Raw genomic sequence first — 22,528 nt, 5'->3', positions numbered from 1 at the left:
TTTTGTTTACAAAAATCAATTCCGATCCATGTAATAAATACAACAATGAAAAGAAGCACGAAGACTTGTTACAATTTTTATTTTTTTATGATGTCTATTCTTGAAAAGTAAAAATAGGGAGATTTCTGTTGTCCAAAGAACAAAACGTAAATTCAGAGAATACTCTTCACAGCATTTCACATTTAAATACTGATTCATAGCTACATGCCCAGTTCAAAGGGTCAGGCAGTTGCTGTCATAGGGATGCTAAGAGAAAGAAAGACATACGGCGCATGCGCATCAGTAAGATATATATTTTTTTTAAGAACGCACCTATGTGCTAAACAGAACATTTAAACGTATAGTATTTAACTATATAAAAGAAGAATTGGGATATTTCATTGTACTAAATGCTTAGTCAGTTATTCGAAAATAACCCTATGGTTTAGGGTTAATCTCGTCGGGTCCTTCAAGAAGAACCCGGAAACACAACAATCTTAACAGCAGAAAGTCTTCATTTCGCCGGTCATTGATTGGTAAGATGTTTGTGTTATTATTGTGTTATTGTGTCAAGTTCGTTTTTGGAATGTCGTTATATATACATGTAGATCATAATGCATTGTTTGCACCGATGTTTATACTTGGCTAAATGATAAATGGCGATGAAAAAGCAGATTTGTACAGTAACTTCACTAAAGATGAGCTAGAACTCATCTGTCATGCAGTTTTAGGATGAACACGTATGCATTGCTCAGACATACACTTTATGGAATATAATGCTTAAAATGCTCAAGTACCGTCAGATATTACTGGGTTTCTAGTTGTCAGCTGATTTAAGCTTTTTACGTTTACCCTTGTCCCCGACTTAGACTTTGAATTTTAAACTAAGAAATATATCTAACAAAAACATGATTCCATTTCATTTCAAAATTGTGATAATCTAAACAGAGAGTGAAATAAGTGCACACAATTACAGTATTCATTGTGCAAAATGTGGTGGAAATTAGATGAGGTGGAAATGACACTGAAGCACTTTTTACTAGCCACCACTGTCAAAATGGATCTTAAATGAAAGACACACATTATAATTGATTTAGGTTTTACACGTTCTCAAATGATTACATAAAACTTTCATGTTTAATGGGTTATTAATTTTTTTTCTAGTGATGACGTATGTTTATGGGCTGTTTAATTAATACAATTTAATCCAAATAAATAATGAATTAAAATTAATTAATTAAAACTAGATCCATAAAATGATCCCATAATGGGAACTCAAATGTTCTATGACGCGCCTGACAGAACCCTTTAAGGTTCTATATTGAATCTTTTGTTCTAAAGGCCAATTCACACTGCACAGACAAACACCAACAAGTTGTCCTAAGCATTTAGAATGTTATGAAAAATAACTGTCATGTTCACACAGCCCCAACAGACACCGAATAACTCTGATTGAACATGTTCAGTTGGGTGAAAACAAACCCCGACCAACGGCAACAGACGCCGACAGGGGACTCAACAAACGTGTTTGTTGGTGTTTGTCTGTGCTGTGTGAATTGGCCTTAAGAGTATAGTACGTTTTTGCTAGGGTAGGGGCTTTTTAAAGAAAGTCCTCGACCCAGTTGGAGGCCTATTTATAGAAAGAACACTATATAAGGAGTGTGTGCTGGGATTAAGGGACTGCCAGAAAAGTGGTAAAAATATGGAATTAATCAGTAACAAGCTGCCTCATCAAATAAAATGAGGTTTAAAATGCAGCTTTTATCTAGTGTGACTCCTAAATCGATTTAGAGCAACATTACATATTAATATATACATCTGATATTGATGAGAATAAATATGTTTTTATGTCCAATCAGAAAGGGGCTCTCACAATGCCTGACCTTTGGCAGGATGCTATGGACCATGCCGTGACTGTGGCCAGGAAATCGGGAGAGGTGAGATACCATCGTTCTTTTAAACGATGCAATTTTGTTGTTGTTGTTGTAATTTTCTTGTTCTGAAACCTTGTTATCTCTGTTGTCCTCAGATTGTGAGGGATACTTTGCAGAATGACCTAAAGATCATGTGTAAAAGCTCTTCTGTTGACCTGGTCACTAAAACAGACCAGAATGTGGAGCAACTTATTATTACGTCAGTGAAGGAGAAGTTTCCTGGACACAGGTATTGAGTCCTTCATGCTAACACAGGGTCAGAAGACCTATTACACTATAGTTTCCAAGATAGAGCATACTGAATCTAAAGTAAAGAGAATATACCATAGTCTGCTCCTGTTTGTTTCAGTTTCATTGGTGAAGAGTCAGTGGCTGCAGGAGAACCTTGTGTTTTGACTGAAAACCCAACATGGATTATTGACCCTGTGGATGGGACCACTAACTTTGTGCATGGGTAATGTATTAAAATTGTATTCACTGATACAGTGGGGTTCAAAGGTCTCCGACCACTTGTGAAATTAAATAAATGTAAAGAAAAAAAAGAAAAAACAATTAAATATGTCATATTTTAATAGACCATTTTCACATTTCCGGGGTTGTCATTGTTGGGTTAAACTATATAGTGGTGAATGAGAGACTACATTAAATATATTTTTTGTGTTCCCATTTGCTCAAATAGCAAAAGAAAAACTCCACAATAGTGTTTTCACAACTTTCAAAAAGAGGAAAAATATAGAGCGAGACTGATAACGGCATTCGAAAGAGAGAAAGACGTAAATTTTACAGTCACTCCAACCCGATCTCACGGCAATTCGTTCGAATTTTACGAGGTGGCTAATTCGTACGAATTCATACGACCTCACTCGTACATATTTTACGAGTTGCCCAATTTGTATGAATTCGTAAGAATGACCTACACCTGACCCCACCCCTAAACCTACCCATCATGTGGGTTTAGACAAATCGTATGAATTCATTAGCCACCTTTACTCACTCGTACGAATTGGTCGTGAGATAGCGTTGGTCACTCCCACAGCCGCTGTAATAGAAACAGCTTCACTTGTAAAATATTTTTTGTAATTTGATGCAAAGATCATATAATACAAAGTATAGTGTTATAAATGTACATAAAACATTTTTTTTTAATGAAAATGTAAAAAACATAATTTTTTGTAACAAATTACAAATCAGCATGACAATTTGAGTGAAAAAGTCATGAAGTCAAAATTTCTTATTAATTTTCATGCATAACTTTTATTTATTTTATTTAATCTTAAAAATGTCAGTTTATGCAGGTTTAAATGGGTTTTTAAACCCCATATTTTCAATGTGGTCTCAATTTTGGACCCCACTGGCATATGTTCAGGAAAGTTAAATGACTTTTATCACTATGAGAAACCCTTAAGTAGGGGACACACTTAACGACAGTAAGGACGATTATGAGTGTAATTTGATACTTACGACTGATCATGCCAGTTGCATTCAGTTGGTGTTCACAGTCTGTGTGTTCAGTTCAGTCTTAGAATGTTTCAGCCAGTCGTTAAGTGTGACCCCGGCATTAGTGAGACGTGATATATCTGATCAATTACATATCTGACTTATACTTTGCGACTTTTCATACTTTTCTAGCATGAGCTACACTAAATATGCTTTCCTTTGTCCAGATATCCATGTGTTGCTATATGCATTGGCTTTGCGGTCAACAAAACGGTAAGCATCATTTGCTTTCAAATGCACTTTTAGAATAACAAATTGACAGCACTTGTAATGGATCTTTGCAACTGTGTGGTTCGATGAAATCGGAAACTGCCACTTTGCTCCTACTTTGTTTTCTTGATCATTTATCAAGGTTTGGAAGTTTTCCAGTGGGAAGAGTGTCTGTCAAACTCATCATTCTTCTATTGCAGTTAGAGTTTGGTGTGGTATATAGCTGCATAGAAGACAAGATGTACACTGCTCGAAAAGGGAAGGGTGCTTTTTGCAATGGACAGCCGCTGCAAGTGTCGGACCAAAAAGGTGACCTTTCTTCTTGAACATGTTGATCCATGTTTGTTTGTCGGCAGTCATCTGAATTCTCTCCAATTGTTTCCAAATCATATAACAGAGATTAACCAGTCAATCATCGCTACAGAGTTTGGCTCTAATAGAGATCCTGAAATTGTTGATAAGATTTTCTCTAGTATGAGGAAGATCTTGTGTCTGCCAGTTCATGGGTATGTGCCACGTTTCTTCCACACACAGCTCATGTGTACACGATTATACTGTAATGTGCATTAACAAATACCTCTTGAATATTAATTTCCTTCCTAAGGATACGTGGTGTTGGATCTGCTGCCATCAACATGTGCTTGGTTGCATCTGGTTGTGTAGAGGCCTATTATGAGATTGGGATCCACTGTTGGGATGTAGCAGCTGCGGCAGTCATAGTCTCAGAGGCAGGAGGAGTTCTCATGGATGTTGAAGGTAAAAAGAGCTCTTGCTAGCGTTCAGTTGTGTTATTTCAGTTAGTTGCCAAGGCAACATTTATCATTGAAGTTTTTTTCAAAGCTTAAGTTTTATTTTTAATTTTATTTTTACAACAATTCTAAAAAATAGTGTTGGATAACAATAACACTATTTTGAATGTTAACACCAACTGTATCTCATTACTCTATTTTTGTCAGTAGTTTGCTTTTCCAAAATATGTGTTTTTAGAAATTATTTTATTAAAAGCATGTTTTTCCCCCCTAAAATGCCCACAGGTGGACCGATGGACCTGATGTCTAGAAGAGTTGTTGCAGCAAATAACAACATAATTGGAGAGAGAATCATAAAAGAGATTGAGGCATTTTCAGCTGTTAGAGATGACGCACCGGTGGACCCTAGTATAAAATAAAACGTATTTTGAAGAAAGCTCCTGTGCTATCGAAGTATGATATTATAGTACATTTTAAATTCAGTACTTTATCATCTTTTGTATGTTGCGTAAATTATTTCTGTCTTACAATGGTGAAAAATGTATTGTTTAAACCTATGTGCAAATGTTTGATTATAAACGTTTAGCTATTGAAGGTCCAGTTCATTGCCATTAAATATCTGTTACTTGTATATTTTATACAGCAGTTCAATAAACAGTAAGTTAATGAGTAACTTACCTTTGAGACCTTACTTATTTTTGCTTCGACAGCAGTTGTTTAAAACGACTTCAAAGCAGAATCAGCCGTTGGGTTTCCAAACACAGTAGTGTCGTTTCCAAATGAGTGTTTTGCATGAATCGGTTTAGTAAAACTAATACACAAAAAGCCACTTTCTCCCACCTACTGGCGTTACAATGTAACCTGCTGAAAAAGCGCCTGTCTGGCACGGACAAATACCGACAAGCGGAGTGATTCCAACATAAACATGCCAGCTTTTTTAATAAAAGCACAAATATTTCTGGCTGCTGAAAATATACACACACACACACAAAAACTTGTTAGGCTTTGGTTTTAACAGCCATGTTATTTCATCATTCATAAACAGAAAAAAAATGAGACTGTGAGAAAATAAATGTTTTATTCACCGTTATTCACACAGAAAATAATAATCTTTGCAACACATAACCTCTCATACTTCTTACAGATCATGCTAATACCCATTTCACGAGGGCCAAAAGTGCAAACTTGTGCTCAGTATAATGTATATACTGTATGCTGACTTAATATAAAATTAATATAAAACAGTTAAAACCAGTATGAGTAGATACTCACAGCCAACAATTAGAGAACTTCAGAAGTTTTGAAAATCACAAGCTTTAACAGAAGTAGGGTTATGTAAAGTGACTATAAGTATGATTCAGAAACTTTAGTGCTTACATTGTAAAAACGGATAAAAATCTGTAATTGCTGGTCGCTCTGCTCATTTTAAGGCATAATTTTCCACTGACATAACATTAAAATTGTGTAAGGGTAAGAAAGACTTTCTTTTTTTCTCCATAATAATGTATTGAAGAACAATTTGGCTGGATCCAGAGATTTGCCAATTTGTTTGTGTTAATAGTGACAGCAAAATCGCATATACAGTCCATGCTCTTCAATCAGTCAGCAGCAATAGTTGCTGGGATTCCTCAGGCACGGCACGGCTCAAGATGGAGTACCATGGAGCTCCCGCTACAGGAGGAGAAGAGGGGGACGGTGTGGGAAGAGCAGCTGTCTTCAATCCAGGAGCTGCAACTCTGGTCAGACCCACCCTCTCTTTTAAGATCTGAGAGGATACAACACTTGACATGATATGAAGCAGTCACAATCACAACATTCTGGATAACACATAATTGCAACTAACAACTTCATTGTTTTATTAATGTCACAGTGTGAGCTTGTATATGTAATGTAAGTATGACTGTATTTCTTTAAAGACTGCAAACAAATATTGCAAACAAATATAATATTTTTTTCATTATTAAAATAATAACTAATGTATACATGTAATATTTACGTGTAACAAAATATGTAAATAATTATAAATATAATAAATTCGTAATTTTTTTGCATAATTTTAAAGGTGCATTCAGGTGCCAAATTTTTTTTTTACACATTAAGAAATAAATTGTATTTTTGAGACTCTACTCATGACAGTTTTCTATAAAAAACTGTTTATGTATGGTGTGGGTTGTCTAACATCGTTGTGGTATTCGTACTTTAAGTACATAAATTAAAGCGATGCTAATGTTAGCTAAAGAACCAGAAATTATCTTATTATTATTCCTTATTAAAGGACATTAAAATAACTAAGATTGCGTGGGTTCTTTAAGGTGGTTCAATTAAAACCACAAGACAACAATGTGCATTTTATGGCATTATTATTTTCACTTAGAACTCCCTTATTATGTACAATAATCATTATCTCAAATGACAGGATATGACAGTTTAACTACACAGTGCACAAATGATGCTTTGGTCTATTACATAGTAACATGAATGCTTTGAATCCAGTAAGCACTAACCTGCCGCAGTCTTTCCTCGTACCGGTGATCCGGCTCTAAAGGTTGTTTGTCTGGGACTTGCACTTTCCAGCGGTCCATTTCTACCCTCAACTCTGCACCATCAAACAGTACCACAGGATCCAGTGCACTATTGTTTATAAGCTCCACCAGACACTCTTTATAATGTAACCTAAAAGTGAGCATGACATTTGAGAAAATCTCTGGGTTTGTATTTATGACAGATCATATTTCACTGAATGATAAAGGATTATCAAAGTAAGTTCTCCTTACGTGCAGTAACCATTGTACTTGGCTTCTCGACCACATGGCTCCTCTTTCACAGCTCCTGTTTCTTGGACCTCCATTACACCACAGATGCCTACAAGGACACATTTGAATATGCACTGAAATGTGACATCTAAACATCCGATATTCACACGTAGGCTTATTTCAAATGATGTACCTTTAGAGTGTCTCCCCACCGAATCTTTGGGGCTGAACATGAGAGGATGTGATATCCCATAGTGCTGAAAAGATAAATAAATGTAGCTTAGCCAATTTTAACTGCGGCAGGGTATGATGGATGTTTCGGGTTTAAGGCCCCGATAAACTCACAATGAAGTTCTTTTTCGTTAATGAGCAGCGGTATACGTTAGTGAACATCTGACGCCACCCATACTGCTGAGAGCGGTGTTTAGATGAATATGTAATATGTATTATTTCTTTGAATAACAAACACAACAAAAATGACAGCGGTGAGAAAACAGCAGTTAAGAAAGCATCTGATCATTGCGACACAGATATGTTTGCACGAGCTTCGGCACTCCAGTCAAGTCACGTCATGTTTATTTATAATCCACGTTAATACAATGCATTGCTTTAAATGAAGCAGCTTTCCAGTGTGCTCATGTTTTATATGCATCTGATCTCAACGGACTGAATAGAAGAAATGAACTGGAGAAGGCGGAGCCTCACAGCACACCTACCCGATACGTAATCGCCATGGTAGTTCGAAGGTGTTTGCCAGCTTTGGTGAGCTATTTTGAACTCCTGAAATGAACTTAATTTTGGCCTCATTTTGATCGAAATTACATCAAACTAGTTTGCTCTTTGATTTCGCTTGAAGTATATCGGGGCCTTTATGCTAGATTACAGTAGAGACGTCTGTCACCTGCAGCAGGGTCCGTAGTCTCGGGACACTCCAGTCTCTCAGATGATATAGGCAGTTTCGAGGATGGTGAGCATGTAACCCTTTAGCTGTGCACTCGATTGAAAAATGACAGGCCTGTAAGGACAACAGATGCTAATTAACTGATACAGAGCTCTGTGGTAACTACACTGACAACTGCTGAGAGAACTAAACTTACAGAGCCTTGTTTAAATGGCTGACTGCAGCCTCCACAGAATTCGTGCTGGCACTGAGTGCATCTGAAATGCAAACAGCCTCCTCTAGCCAGGAAGAAGCGAAATTTGCATTTTGGACAATCTGAAAGGGTCATGGAGAACGTTACAACCTGGTAAAAAGTTCCAACAAGAAACTTTGCACCAAGAACCATCATTGAGAGTTTTTGTTTTACCTATTTTGTTCCTGCTGAGGAGCTGCTCCAGCCTTGAGTTCTGGTACTCGGGGCTGTTGAGCTGCTCCCACTCTTTGAACTTCTTACACGAGATTCCTTCATGCTGTGGAGCCCACTAGAAAACAAGCATCAGATCAACAGCATCCATAAATATGAGATAACAAGTACAAGCACAATGCAGGTAATCAACAATAAGACTGCTTCTCAATTCTAAGAATGCAAAGAACGGACTTGCATTCTCGCGGAGACTGTTCTTGCCAGGCTCCCTTGAAAAGAACGAACTAGGAAGGACACAACACATCTTTATGTGAATTGAGATGTGCTGTGATCTTGTTGCTCAACTGACCGTTCAGCACATTTTAGGCAGTGGGACAGCACCATCCAATACACAATAAATAAAACATAACTTCACAGATGTCATAACCTATTAAAATATGTACTTACATAACTGCTATTAATTGATATCTTTTTAATTTACATGCGTATTTGTGTAAATGACGAGTATGTATATATAATGTTACGCTTTGTCAAGATTCTTTTATATATGCCAATTAAAATGTACTAAAGTCTTTCTCCAGGTATTTATAACTTTATTAAAATTATGCCAAACAAAACAACAAATGTTTGCTTTCATGAGCCGTCACATATTTATGAGCTTTCAGCAGGAATCTCTTGAGTGAGAACAAGCTTACAGGCTTCCGTACGTAGTCCGCCTGAGATGACTTCTGGGATTTTTAACCGTTCAATACTCTCAAGTCTATACTTGATGCATCCTTGATATTAAGAACACATCCGGGTACTTTCACACGTTCTCTGTACTTGTGTTCTTGAGTATTGGAAACAGACTTTGACGGTTGATGATGACGTAGTACAAAAACACAAAGATGTAAGATCACTTAAGAATGCATTTTGAGAAACAGCCTAAGAATGGTTTAGTTCAGATGTGTACTTGTCTGGCCACCATTTTCAGTAGCCCCAGTTTTACATGTTCTTTCTAGCAATGTCCCAAAAACATTTTTTATTTATTTATAATGACTGACTAACTGCCATCTTCCATATTCACTGAGCGAACAAAGAACTACCAGTATGTAAAATCTTTTGAATGACACCCATCAGCGCAAAATTTTGATAAATGTTGATCTAGAGTGACATAAAAGTTGTATGAATTCTGATATGACTGTTCAGACTGAGGTCGCATTGCAAAACATCAGGGGCCGTATTCACAAAACATCTTAAGGCTAAGTAGGCTTAAGTAGCTCCTGACTTGCCGATTTAGGAGAAACCCCTTAAAAATAATGGGTGTGTCAGTCCTAATTGTAGGACTCCTAAATTTTTGCTCTAAGAGTATTTCACAAAGCATTTTAGAGCTAAAACCAGCTCCTAAATCTGTGAAAAGTTAGGGGTAGTCAAGAGGACTCCTAAATCACTATAAGACCAAATCACAAACAATCCTAAAATCCGCCCAAAGACATTGTACACTATAATAGGTGATAGAGCCTTGGGTGCTGAACCTTTTCTTCATAAATGCAATCAATATTTTGATTTATAAACTTTCATCTGTGATGACATAACATAAAAGTTAATTTCTGTATAGGCAATATGCATTGATTATGTAGAATAAAGCATTGCAGTCGAGTTGAAAATAATGTCCTATTGTCAGAGCCAATAGCCTTTTGGGAAGCTTGAGGAGTTTGAGTTCCGGCTAGTGGACCTTTCCCGATCCCGTCCCCCCTTTCTCTCTCCCACTTCGCTTCCTATCTACTCACTGTCCTATCATAATAAAAAGGCAAAAATGTCATAAATAAATAAACCATGTCCCATTACCTGTGGCAGTTGTTTCACGAGTTTACGCTTACGCTTAAGAATCGAAAAAAGTAAAAGAGTAAAATAAGCATTTTTGGCGTGCTGTCCGAGGGGATCGAGGGCTCCGAGCTCAGAATTTAGCCCAAACCCAGAATACTCCCCCGTATCCACGACTGGGGATAGGAACCAGCCGAGAGTGAGGAGTCGGGGTGGCGGAGGAATGCAGAAAAATTCGGCTGACTATATACAGTATGTATATATGCCTCAATCCTCTCGATTCTTGTTTATAAAACATCATTTGTCATTTGAATTCTGCAATCTCTTAAGATGCAGACAATGTAAGAGGCTAACAATTAGCTGAACATATACTTGTTTAATTAGTGACACTTAGCCTACATTTTAATATCTTTATTTGAATATGACAACATTTTTATTTTAAAACCTTTATTTGAATACAGCAACATTTTATTTTAAAACATTTATTTGAATATGGTAACATGATACCTTGTTCTACAATATTTCTATGATTAAATCACTGACAAAAACTAATCAGCCAATCACTGTAGTCATAGTTAGTAAGCATGTTGAGATCATCCATAGCAACGAGTTTAGCTTAAGACCTCTCTCTATTCCTTATTAAAAGTTGGTCTCAGCAGCTTTGTGAATAGATTTTAAGAGGAAACTCTTACTTAAGAACTTTTACTGCTATTTAGGAGAACTCTAAGTGGTATGATAAAGTTTTGTGAATACGGACCCAGACCTATATCTGATTTAGGACCTAATTTAGTGTGCTGCTCACACTGTTCTGAAACAGTCAGGTATGAGCAAAAAAAATCAGCCACTACTACCTGCAGTCTGAAGGTAGCCTAAGGCATATGATGCAAAGCATTACTTTGTGGCTTTCAAAGGTAAAACCTACCGGCCTTTTACACTGAAAGCATGTGCTTTTCCCACAGCTGGGGCAGTCCATCCTCAGCCTGTCTGCTTCATGAAGTAGTCCAAAGCAACACTAAAAAAATAATTAAAAAAACAAAAATATAACCAGACATAAATTGCTATCATGGTCAGACCTGACATTATACAGCATTATAAAATCTGTGAATGATGGAACTTACATGTGCACACCAGCGGAAGTTGGGCATTTCTTGCAGTGCCTGGTCTCTGAGCTTCCTCTGGAAAAGCTCATGGATCTCGGGGTCTAAATAATACCTGATCTACAGATACAAAAACATTTACAGTTAGTCATATTCTATATTCAATTTCATATGGTCTATATTTCAATAAATCAGGCACAAGGTAAAAAAAGCTCCACACCTGTGTGTCGAGTAGACTGAAATACTCCATAGACTCCTCCCTGCGGCCTCCTCGTACATCGGGAAGATTACAGAGGGGACACACAACATGTACTATATTCTTCTCCTTAATGACAGAGGAGAAGTACTTCTTAAAACAGCTCTCACAGAATGTGCAAGAGCAGTGTGTCATGGTGACCATCTGAAGAGGAAAAGAGAGGCAGATACTACATTTAGGACTATGAAAGAGATATATCCTACAGTGTATTATCCTCATGTGTACAATAATATGATATAACTAATATCAGGGCTAAAACAATAAGAATGGCTGGATGTCTTGGGGCCAGAGTGAGAGAGTTTTATGCTTAAAATAAATGTTCTGTAAAATTAAGTCCTGAATTTGCAGTAATCATAATCATTTAATTATATTAGTATTAAATATTGTAATAACCATAGTAATATGATTATTACAATAATAAGTGAATAATAATAAATATAACTTTTTTTAAATGTTTTTGAAAGAAGTCTCTTATGCTCACTAAGCTGCATTTATTTTATTGAAAATACAGTAAAAACAATAATATTATGAAATATTATTACTATTTAAAACAACTCTAATCATTTAAAATGTAATGTATTCCTGTGATAGCAAAGCTGAATTTTCAGCATCATTACTCCAGTCTTCAGTGTCACATGATCCTTCAGAAATCATTCTAATTCTGCTGCTCAATCATTTCTAATTATCAATGTTGAAAACAATTGTGCTGCTTAATATATCTTGAGAAAACCCAATGCATTTTTTCAGGATTCTTTGATGAATAGAAAGTTCAAAAGACCAGCATTTACTTGAAATATAAATCTTTTGTAACATTATAAATGTCTTCACTGTCACTTCTAAACAATTGAATGCTACCTTGCTGAATAAAAGTATTAATTCATTAAAAAAAGATATGTATTACTGGCCCAAAACCTTTGAACAGTAGTGTATTAATTATTATCATTAAATATCAATATAATGCATAATTATCATTTGAGGTAAATAACATTTTCAAGGTGGCTCCATATTTTTAGGTCAAGAACACAATTCATTTATTCTCACCCTGTTGAAGGAAACTTGCTCCTGGCATATAGGGCAATCGTGGCAGAGATATTTCAAAGCAGAAGGGAGGTCTCGGCATGACTGCACTGCTTCCAGTACATCTGTGGAGCTGAAACTGCACCCCTCCAGACTCAAGATGCTCTTAAACATTTCGGCTTTCTCACCTTGGACTCCATCTGGGATCTGACAGTAGGTTCTTTGTATAATGCAATCTTGTACAAAATGGGTGAGTGAAAAATAGGTGAAAAGGCTATCTTGATTTGGCCTTCTCTTACCTCCATGTCCTCAAACTTCTTCAGCTGAATAAGAAATCCTTGCTCGTTAATGCTAATCACCCTGTCAGGCTGCCTCAGAACATGCTCTGCATCTGAGAAAACACAAAAGTGGATATTAAAACTTTTCACTGAAATAGTAAACTTTGTTTAGTGTTGGTTACCAGTTATGTCCCATAGTACCTCTCTGATTTCTGAAGAGCACCCAGGCCTGGTCTGGCTGCGCTGCAGGGTATTTGATATCCAGAACCTCTCCTCCTGCATTCTGCTTTCTCTGGAAGTAGATGGTGAGCTTGTTCTTCATCTTACTGGGAGAGATGCCCACAGGAAGCCTGCTCACCACCACCTTGTGATGGTTGTCCACTAATCCTGGGTGAACCCTGGGACTCCCACCACAATCCTGCCACGGTCCTCCAGCATTAAGAACATCTTCATGAGAAAATTAAAGTCAATTTTAATTCAGTGTAACGTTTGCATTATTTTACACAATGTGTGTAAGAGGCACCAGTACAAACTGGAACAATGTTACAATCACTTGAATGTTACGCTGAACATACATACAGTTCAATATATCTGTTTTAAATTCAGAAAATAAATGTCCAGCAATTGGACAGTTCAAGCTCAATTATAATCCAGTTAAACTGCTTGACAATTCCTGTGTTGATGTATTTCCGACTGAAACAAGATCTGGGTGGGACATTTGAAGCTACTTTATAGCCATGAATCTTGATTAGCTACTTTTTCGTCTGCGGAAGATGTAGAATGTAAAGTAAAAATTCCATTCACTATCTCCAATGGGCAATTGACATTTAATAATAACTTATAAACAGTTATAGATAGACCTACTGTGAGCTATGAGGTTGTTCTGTCCACACACACACACTATACAATGAGGAAAATAAGTATTTGAACACCCTGCTATTTTGCAAGTTCTCCCACTTAGAAATCACGGAGGGGTCTGAAATTGTCATCGTAGGTGCATGTCCACTGTGAGAGACATAATCTAAAAAAAAAAATCCAGAAATCACAATGTATGATTTTTTAACTATTTATTTGTATGATACAGCTGCAAATAAGTATTTGAACACCTGAGAAAATCAATGTTAATATTTGGTACAGTAGCCTTTGTTTGCAATTACAGAGGTCAAACGTTTCCTGTAGTTTTTCACCAGGTTTGCACACACTGCAGGAGGGATTTTGGCCCACTCCTCCACACAGATCTTCTCTAGATCAGTCAGGTTTCTGGGCTGTCGCTGAGAAACACGGAGTTTGAGCTCCCTCCAAAGATTCTCTATTGGGTTTAGGTCTGGAGACTGGCTAGGCCACGCCAGAACCTTGATATGCTTCTTACAGAGCCACTCCTTGGTTATCCTGGCTGTGTGCTTCGGGTCATTGTCATGTTGGAAGACCCAGCCTCGACACATCTTCAATGCTCTAACTGAGGGAAGGAAGTTGTTCCCCAAAATCTCGCAATACATGGCCCTGGTCATCCTCTCCTTAATACAGTGCAGTCGCCCTGTCCCATGTGCAGAAAAACACCCCCAAAGCATGATGCTACCACCCCCATGCTTCACAGTAGGGATGGTGTTCTTGGGATGGTACTCATCATTCTTCTTCCTCCAAACACGTTTAGTGGAATTATGACCAAAAAGTTCTATTTTGGTCTCATCTGACCACATGACTTTCTCCCATGACTCCTCTGGATCATCCAAATGGTCATTGGCAAACTTAAGACGGGCCTTGACATGTGCTGGTTTAAGCAGGGGAACCTTCCGTGCCATGCATGATTTTAAACCATGACTTCTTAGTGTATTAACAACAGTAACCTTGGAAACGGTGGTCCCAGCTCTTTTCAGGTCATTGACCAGCTCCTCCCGTGTAGTTCTGGGCTGATTTCTCACCTTTCTTAAGATCATTGAGACCCCACGAGGTGAGATCTTGCATGGAGCCCCAGTCCGAGGGAGATTGACAGTCATGTTTAGCTTCTTCCATTTTCTAATGATTGCTCCAACAGTGGACCTTTTTTCACCAAGCTGCTTGGCAATTTCCCCGTAGCCCTTTCCAGCCTTGTGGAGGTGTACAATTTTGTCTCTAGTGTCTTTGGACAGCTCTTTGGTCTTGGCCATGTTAGTAGTTGGATTCTTACTGATTGTATGGGGTGGACAGGTGTCTTTATGCAGCTAACGACCTCAAACAGGTGCATCTAATTTAGGATAATAAATGGAGTGGAGGTGGACATTTTAAAGGCAGACTAACAGGTCTTTGAGGGTCAGAATTCTAGCTGATAGACATGTGTTCAAATACTTATTTGCAGCTGTATCATCCAAATAAATAGTTAAAAAATCATATATTGTGATTTCTGGATTTTTTTTTTAGATTATGTCTCTCACAGTGGACATGCACCTACGATGACAATTTCAGACCCCTCCATGATTTCCAAGTGGGAGAACTTGCAGAATAGCAGGGTGTTCAAATACTTATTTTCCTCACTGTATATACAGTATGTGTGTCATTGACAAATAAAGCTTCAAAAAAGCTGTTTTTTAAAAATATTTTCAAAACTGATGTAATGCATATTTTTGAGTCATGAACAAACTGTTTAAACAAGTTTCAGTTGTTAAATAAAATTTCAAAATGTTTAAATAATTGTCAGGTGGTACAGCCAAATAGTTGTATGTATACATACTGTAGTTGTACCACCTGACATGAAAGTGTACCAACCTACCAATACTTGAAATTAGACGTTTTTACCAGTATTTGAGAGATAAATTGTTTCATTCTGCCATAAGGATCAGTTGGGCTCCTCTGGATGATGCATTATCATGTTTACCGTTATTACCTTGTCAATTCATAATAAAAGAGTCTTGTTTGCAGTTGTTCCATCCTGACATTTGAGAATATACAAATTGATGGACAAAAGTTTTTCAATTATCTCAACAGTTTAAAAACTAATGATATTTATAAAATGTGTTTATGAAAGGGTTCAAACCTAAAATGATGCCATAGCATTTTTTATTTTTTATTATTAAGACAATTTTAAATAGTTTTCTTAGTCTGTTCATTCAGACAGTTGCACCAACGGACATTTTGGGGCTTAATTAAGATAACAATATGTACTACTTAAATGCATTAAAAATGTATTCAAACTAAATAGGTTTTATAGAATGAAGTGATATGTCATGAATTTTTCTGATTATTTTAAAAGGAAATAAAAATAATGATAATTTGATTGGAAAAATGTTTCACTGGAAGAAAATGATTTTTTGAAGAAGTTTATTTTGTCATCTTTTAAGAGTATACTCGCACAAAAAGCCACAAAACTCCAATATTGACTTCTTGAGGTCTTTAAAAACAAGGTTAAATGATGTGTAATTTACCTTTCTCCCTGTTGCTTAACTGGTACACGTTGACAACTCTTTGTAACTGAAGGCTTTTGAACATGTCGTCTATGTCATCTACATTAGAAGTACTGCTGGTGGGAGCTGAAGCAGAGGTAATCTTTAATTAATTCAAAACTGTACAAAGGGCGTTTTAAAATATCGCCTGAACATATTTACATATTACATAAACATATTACCTGAGGCAGGAGAAATGAATGGGTTTGTTTGGTGGTTGGTGTCCAAAGCTTGTGCATCAAATGTGATTCCAAAATCCAGCAACTCTTGCGTGTATGATCTCCTTACCCCACTCATCTCTGTTTCACTGACTTGATTCAGGTTCATTTGGGACTTTGTACTCTTGGGTAAGACTAGTGAAGGAAACATTATGGTTAGCCAGGAATCAAAAGTGAAAGTCTGAAACATTAATTCGTAGCACTAAATCGATAATCTCGGAAACTGTAATGGATCAGCATGCTGCCTGCTTTCTGCTTCCAAGATGGAGATTTAAGCTTTATTCACCAACTCACTAAAGATCACATCCTCTCACAAACTGAACTGTGGTGATCAGATGGGCAATGCAAGTATGAATTCAGCTGTTATTTCAACACATTACAGTGATGACTGTGAATGACTTGGGTTATTATAGTCAACTAAAACCTAAAACTAAAACCATAAGAATATTTTTGTTACTTGAAATTTTAAAGTTAACTGAAATAAAATATTAAAAAAAAAACCTATTAAAACTTTTTAGCTAGTTGCCAAGTCAACATTTTTCATTTTCTAAAAATAACTAAAACTAAAAAAAAGAGAATAAAAACTACATGGACATATTAGCAAAATATCGAAAACTAATAAAAATGGCAAAAACATTTACAATACTTTTACTAAAGTTTAAATTAAAACAGAAAAATAAACACAAATTAATAAAAACTATAATAGTAACTCAATAATACTAAAATAACACTGGTGTATATAGAGAGTAAAAAAATGAATAAAACTAAAAATCTGAAGTAGTGAACAACCTATGCAATCTAATATTCAGCAGGAAAATCAATGTTTACTGTTGCTGGCACGCTGAGGCACAGATGAAGTGGACGCTTCGTGTTGAGCTGTTGACGTTTTCTGCATTGAACTGCTGCCTGTATGTGGCCAGCTGCTGCACAAACAACAAAAAAGAAAATTGAAGAAAACATCAGTACCACTGATCATTAAAAAGGTGATAAACTGAGAGACTGAGGCCTAATGCTTTTGATAAGAATGACTAAGCTGCAACTCAAACAAGCACTGACCTGCCATAGGATGAAACAGGATTCGGTTGAACTACCAGTTCAGCCGGTAGGTGCTTTGCTTGAGAACATAGTGGAGGGGTTTGGACAGAATAGGTGGCAAATAGAGGAGTTTCGCGCTGAAAGGCGGCAATCATCTCCTCCAGAACTATAGACAAGTTTGACCACCCCTGGAAATCAAACATTTAAATCCAGAGTGACAAATATAAATGATTAACTTCAAAGAAGTAATGGTGAAATAACTACACAACTGACTTACAATCTTCCAGTTGCTGAGACAGTGGAGAAGAATGCGACCATGGTCATCAACATTGCTGCTTTTAGCATTGATAACCATGGAGGGTGAAGGGCAGACGTAACACCTGGGTGGATTTTTGGGATGGGTCTCGTGGATCCAGATGCAAACTGGAATATTGTACTTGGAGTCTTTGTAACAACATAAAACAAACTATATGAGTTTCAGTTGGTGGAAAGCCAATAGAATAAATAAAGAACAAAGAACAATATAAACATGGGAAGGGATGAGTTATATGTTGCAGTAGATCTTCTGAAACCAGTTTACCTTCATATGTTACAGGAACAGTGCCACCCAAATAAACCAACTTCTTCTTATCATTGTTGGGATAGACTGTAAAAAAAAGAGAAGACAACCGAACTCAGCAAATACACATGCAAGAAAATGTGCACAGCAAGCAAAAATTCTACATATCTGTTATACACTTGTTTTTAAGAGTTTTCGTTTTATATAGAAGACAGGGATAATCTGTACAATCTGTACGCCAGTGAATATTTATCAGTGTTCAATACTTTCAATAGTCAATTTCTGTATAGGCACAAACCTTAAGGTCAATTCACACCAAGAACTAAAACTATAAAGATTACTACACTATCATGCAATAACAATAAATTCTAATTCTAACATCTAACTTTACTTCTCTTTTAGGCCTAACATTCTAACACTTGAACAAAATGTACTCTGAAGTTTGTGTCAAAACCAGTGGAAAATTCTGAGATGCTGGCTAGACAATATAAAAAATATAACAGTCTAGAATAGTCTCATGAAATATTGAGTAATCAACTGGACTTCTAACCTTTTCCATTTTTTTAATGATTTGAGGTCTAAGTTGCTTCTACCTAGTAACAGAAGGGTTTGCATATGAAGAACCAATCAAATTGTAGGGAAATTATGTAATGTATCGTGCCATTTTTGCCATGCTCCTATTCTATAAAAACTGTTGTATTCTTTTTGCTGGTGGGATTCTCTCAGAATTTTCTCGGCCGTGATTAAAGCATATTCAAAGGCATTGTTTAGAGTCTGTCTAGTTAATGCTGTGCAGAAAGTTAGTAAGGGAAGCTTACTAGACACTTTGATAGTGTTATAGGAAAAGGGACGAGACGTCGTCCAACTTGAAGCCAGTTGTCGACTGTAGACGCAGTGCTAGAGTATAAAGATTATTAAGTGTCGACTGTAGACGCTTGGGTGTCGATTGAAGACGCCCCAGATAAAGATATTAAGTGTCGACTGTAGACGCTTTGGTATCGATTGGAGACGCCCAAGGTGTAGGAGACGTAGTCAGGTGCGTAATAAGAAAAATCTACCACATACTCAAAGAATCCTGAAAAAAATCCATCATGGTTTCCACAAAAATATTAAGCAGCACAGCTGTTTTCAACATCGATAATAATAAGAAATGTTTCTTGAGCAGCAAATCAGCATATTATAATGATTTCTGAAGGACCATGTGACACTGAAGTTTGGAGTAATGACTGCTGAAAATTTAGCTTTGCCATCACAGGAATAAATTACATTTTAAATTGTAATAATATTTCACAATATTACTGTTTTTACTGTAGCATAAGAGACTTCTTTCAAAAACATTTGAAAAAAGACCCCAAACTTATGAAAGATAGTGTTTATTAGCATCCATGCCAATGGACGATGACATTATGTTTATTCCGGGTATGTGCTATAGTTATGTTCCATGAATGTGAATGGATTTTGATTGGCTGTGAATCGTTTTCAGCTGAAAAAAAAAATAATTCTGAAAGTGATTTCAAGTCAACGGAACTATATTGTTCCTTAGTGTCGGTATCATTATAATTGTGGTGTGTGACTTGTTAGAGCAAAATTTTGTTTTCTTTTTAGTCTTGGTAACAAAAAATGCTATTGAAAATAGCACGTTATTTATAACATAGCTCGCTGTTATTTTTAGTAAAAAAGGAAACGTGTTGAACTTGTATGACAATATCCCCCAAGTGCAAGGTGTGTAGACTATTACAGGCCTTTCAGAAGGCTATTATAGGCAAAATATAAACAGTAATTATGAAAATAAAAAATAATAATAATAAAAGACTATTATTTTGTCAAACCAAACAAAAATCAAAAATGACAATTAATAAATTGTTTAAATATATAACTTTTAAAACATGTGACAACTTTTCTCTGCATGTATGCCATTGTGGTTTTATTGTGTCCACTGTTCTGTTGGTGATATTGAAGTTTCAGTTTAGAAGTCACAATTTTTTTTTTAAATTTAAGCGGGGTTTGAACAAATGTGTTAAAAAAACCTCTGTTTTTAAAAAACCTCTGTAATTAGACCTTTGACTCATAGTTAGACATAGTTAGTTTTCCTGTGTGACAAGACAACTAGCCATGATCTCCCCTATTTATTTTACATGAAACGACTGCCATAATCCATTTAACTACTGCTTTTTTATTAAAATTTTGAATTCGTTTAAATGTATATGCAATTTTAGTTTAAGTGTTAGCAACTATTGTTTTTTTGTTCGATGTATTAATATAACAGATTGAATTTAGGATTTTATTGACATAACAGATCAACGAACATAAACCCATGACATAAACAGAAGTTCAACCATACATGCTTTAACAAAAGAGAACAAATCTCATTGGTTCTTGCGGAAGCTCAAAGTGCTGCGTACACGAGAATAAACCTCAATGGTTCTTGCACGTCGAGCGAACATGCTTGTGTGCTTCGTTTACCAAAACTGATGTGTAAGTTGATGAATGTTTATATATGTGAATAAAAGCTTCAATTAAATCGGTTCATCATATAAAGTGATTGTGTCTCTTCAGCACTTAATCCATATGGATTAGTTTTACGATCTCTTTATTAACTTTTTGAAGCTTCAAAGTGTCAGTTGCGTGAACTGTCAATGGAGGGACAGAAAGTCATCCAAAAGATCTTCATTTGTGATCCGAAGATGAACTAAAGTCCTACGAGTTTGGAACGACATGAGGGTGAGTAAAAGATGACAGAATTTTCACTTTTGGGTGAAATAACCCAAACTACCCCTGCTACACTTTGACAAAGATCTGTTGTTAGACCACTGTTGTGCTTTCAAATATCAACTTACGGTAATAGTCCACGTATAGTTGCAGGTTTGGGAAAACTGCCGACACATCTTTGATGTCATCAAGCACATCATCAGGGTAGCAGTAATTACACTATTGAGAAAATGTCAAGATAGTGATCAGGACATAGTGACATCTGGATCCTGTCTGATGCACCACAACGTCAACAAGACAAATTTCACTAATAGAAGATTAATATGGATTAAAAGTAACGTTAAACAGAATGACTGAAGATTCTGAAAGGAGATCCCTGAGGGAGTTTATCATGATATCTGACCGGACAGCTGATCATATTGAAATATCTAGTTCAGTGTATCATCTGGCTCAGTTTTGATCTTGATGCACTATCGGTAATTAGCTTGTTAGCTCAGTAAACATTACAGTCAGCCTGCTGGTGTTGACAGTAAACCTACCTCGATAAGTGTTTGAAAATTCAGATCGGCTGTAACGCGCGCCATCCTCTAACTGCACGAGCACCGCTCATGCATTCAGCGTCAAGTGATATTAAAATCAGAACGAGAATTCATATCTTTTGCTTCCTCCATCGCTTAAGTTTACATGTCATAAAGCCAGTTTTGGTTTCTATTGCCCATGAACGTCACTACGTCTCGTTGACACCGAAAGTTGAAACATGGCTGTAGTTGTCTGCCATATTGAGTGTGGCAGAAATGTAGCTGTTCGAGATTTTCTTTAGTTTTATGTTATTCCGATATTTATTTATCAAACACCAGTGATTCAGCCAAACTGAATTTTTGTTCTAGATAATGACATGGAGTTAGAGGCAAAAGTCGAGCACAGATTAAAACAATATTCCTGTTTGTCGAGCATTTAATATTGGCAATGAACAACGTCCATTGTTGCAGTACCACTGGATGTCAGTATAACACATAAAATCTCTGAGGACTCTGCACTGCATCCTAATACACCGAGAGAACAGAACAGGTCAGCTTTTAATTACTGAGCAGCTACAGAGATCTGTAAAAAAAAAAAAAAAAAAAATCTTTTATTCAACAAGATTACATTAAATTGATCAAACGTAAAGACATGTAAACAATAAATGCTGTTTTTCTGAAAAAGAAAAAAATCCATCATGGTCTCCACAAAAATGCAGCACAGATGTTTTCAACATTGATAATAATAAGAAATGTTTCTTGAGCAGCAAATCAGCATATTAGAATGATTTCTGAAGGATCATGTGACACTGAAGACTGGAGTAATGTGCTGAAAATTTAGCTTTGCCGTCACAGGAATAAATTGTAATAATATTGGCATAACATTTTATTATTATGCAAGTGGTTTTTGTTTTCACATTTAAAACATTTCACATAAAACATTTTCCCCCTATTCAACATGTACTTGTATATGAACAATACAAAAAGCTTGTGTAATAGAGAATTATTTTGAATTAGCCCCCCAGCATATGACAATGCTGACAAAAATCTGTGATACAAAAGAGGTATAAATGTTTTTAAATGAATATCTTGCTTCTGTCAGGACATGGCAGACTGTAATGTTTATTTAAAATATATGTTTTATATAATCAAATCTATTATGAAAGTTTTGTGGTTTTATGTTGAGTGCCAATGTAATG

General features: G+C 36.2%; 2 protein-coding genes across 3 annotated transcripts; one reads left to right on the top strand and one right to left on the bottom strand.

The window, feature by feature from the left end:
* Positions 1–263: 263 nt before the first annotated feature.
* Positions 264–5,046, top strand: impa1 (inositol monophosphatase 1). The gene is made up of 9 exons (XM_084118758.1): positions 264–515; positions 1,839–1,916; positions 2,009–2,142; positions 2,263–2,367; positions 3,578–3,623; positions 3,821–3,929; positions 4,018–4,126; positions 4,225–4,376; positions 4,655–5,046. The coding sequence occupies exons 2-9, from the start codon at positions 1,854–1,856 to the stop codon at positions 4,786–4,788; spliced, it is 852 nt and encodes a 283-aa protein (XP_083974884.1). The 5' UTR covers positions 264–515; positions 1,839–1,853; the 3' UTR covers positions 4,789–5,046.
* A 386-nt stretch (positions 5,047–5,432) lies between these two features.
* Positions 5,433–21,596, bottom strand: LOC311086072 (uncharacterized protein). 2 transcript variants are annotated; one of them, XM_084118756.1, is made up of 21 exons: positions 21,351–21,596; positions 20,940–21,030; positions 18,124–18,189; positions 17,821–17,987; positions 17,565–17,731; positions 17,337–17,431; positions 16,473–16,643; positions 16,273–16,377; positions 13,079–13,324; positions 12,899–12,990; positions 12,624–12,806; positions 11,547–11,726; positions 11,348–11,446; positions 11,152–11,241; positions 8,430–8,544; positions 8,220–8,338; positions 8,024–8,137; positions 7,316–7,379; positions 7,144–7,231; positions 6,874–7,042; positions 5,433–6,134 (listed from the first exon to the last, which is right to left on the bottom strand). In XM_084118756.1, the coding sequence occupies exons 1-21, from the start codon at positions 21,393–21,395 to the stop codon at positions 5,964–5,966; spliced, it is 2,637 nt and encodes an 878-aa protein (XP_083974882.1). In that variant the 5' UTR covers positions 21,396–21,596; the 3' UTR covers positions 5,433–5,963. The 2 variants fall into 2 exon arrangements, with proteins under 2 accessions (XP_083974882.1, XP_083974883.1); XM_084118757.1 differs by having other exon boundaries at positions 17,337–17,428; positions 21,351–21,531.
* Between the last annotated feature and the right edge of the window lie 932 nt (positions 21,597–22,528).

Source organism: Abramis brama, assembly GCF_963993115.1.
Source record: "Abramis brama genome assembly, chromosome: 7".
NCBI lineage: Eukaryota > Metazoa > Chordata > Actinopteri > Cypriniformes > Leuciscidae > Abramis > Abramis brama.
This window is presented reverse-complemented; position numbering and strand designations above follow the sequence as displayed.

Excerpts from the sequence above, each read along its gene's own strand:
- impa1 (XM_084118758.1), top strand. The coding sequence starts at position 1,854 with ATGCCTGACCTTTGGCAGGATGCTATGGACCATGCCGTGACTGTGGCC. Across the intron at positions 2,368-3,577 it reads ACCACTAACTTTGTGCATGG|ATATCCATGTGTTGCTATAT; the intron begins GTAATGTATTAA and ends TCCTTTGTCCAG. Across the intron at positions 3,624-3,820 it reads GCTTTGCGGTCAACAAAACG|TTAGAGTTTGGTGTGGTATA; the intron begins GTAAGCATCATT and ends CTTCTATTGCAG.
- LOC311086072 (XM_084118756.1), bottom strand. The coding sequence starts at position 21,395 with ATGGCGCGCGTTACAGCCGATCTGAATTTTCAAACACTTATCGAG. Across the intron at positions 11,727-12,623 it reads AGCAAGTTTCCTTCAACAGG|ATGGTCACCATGACACACTG; the intron begins GTGAGAATAAAT and ends TTTCCTCTTCAG. Across the intron at positions 11,242-11,347 it reads ACTTCCGCTGGTGTGCACAT|TGTTGCTTTGGACTACTTCA; the intron begins GTAAGTTCCATC and ends TTATTTTTTTAG.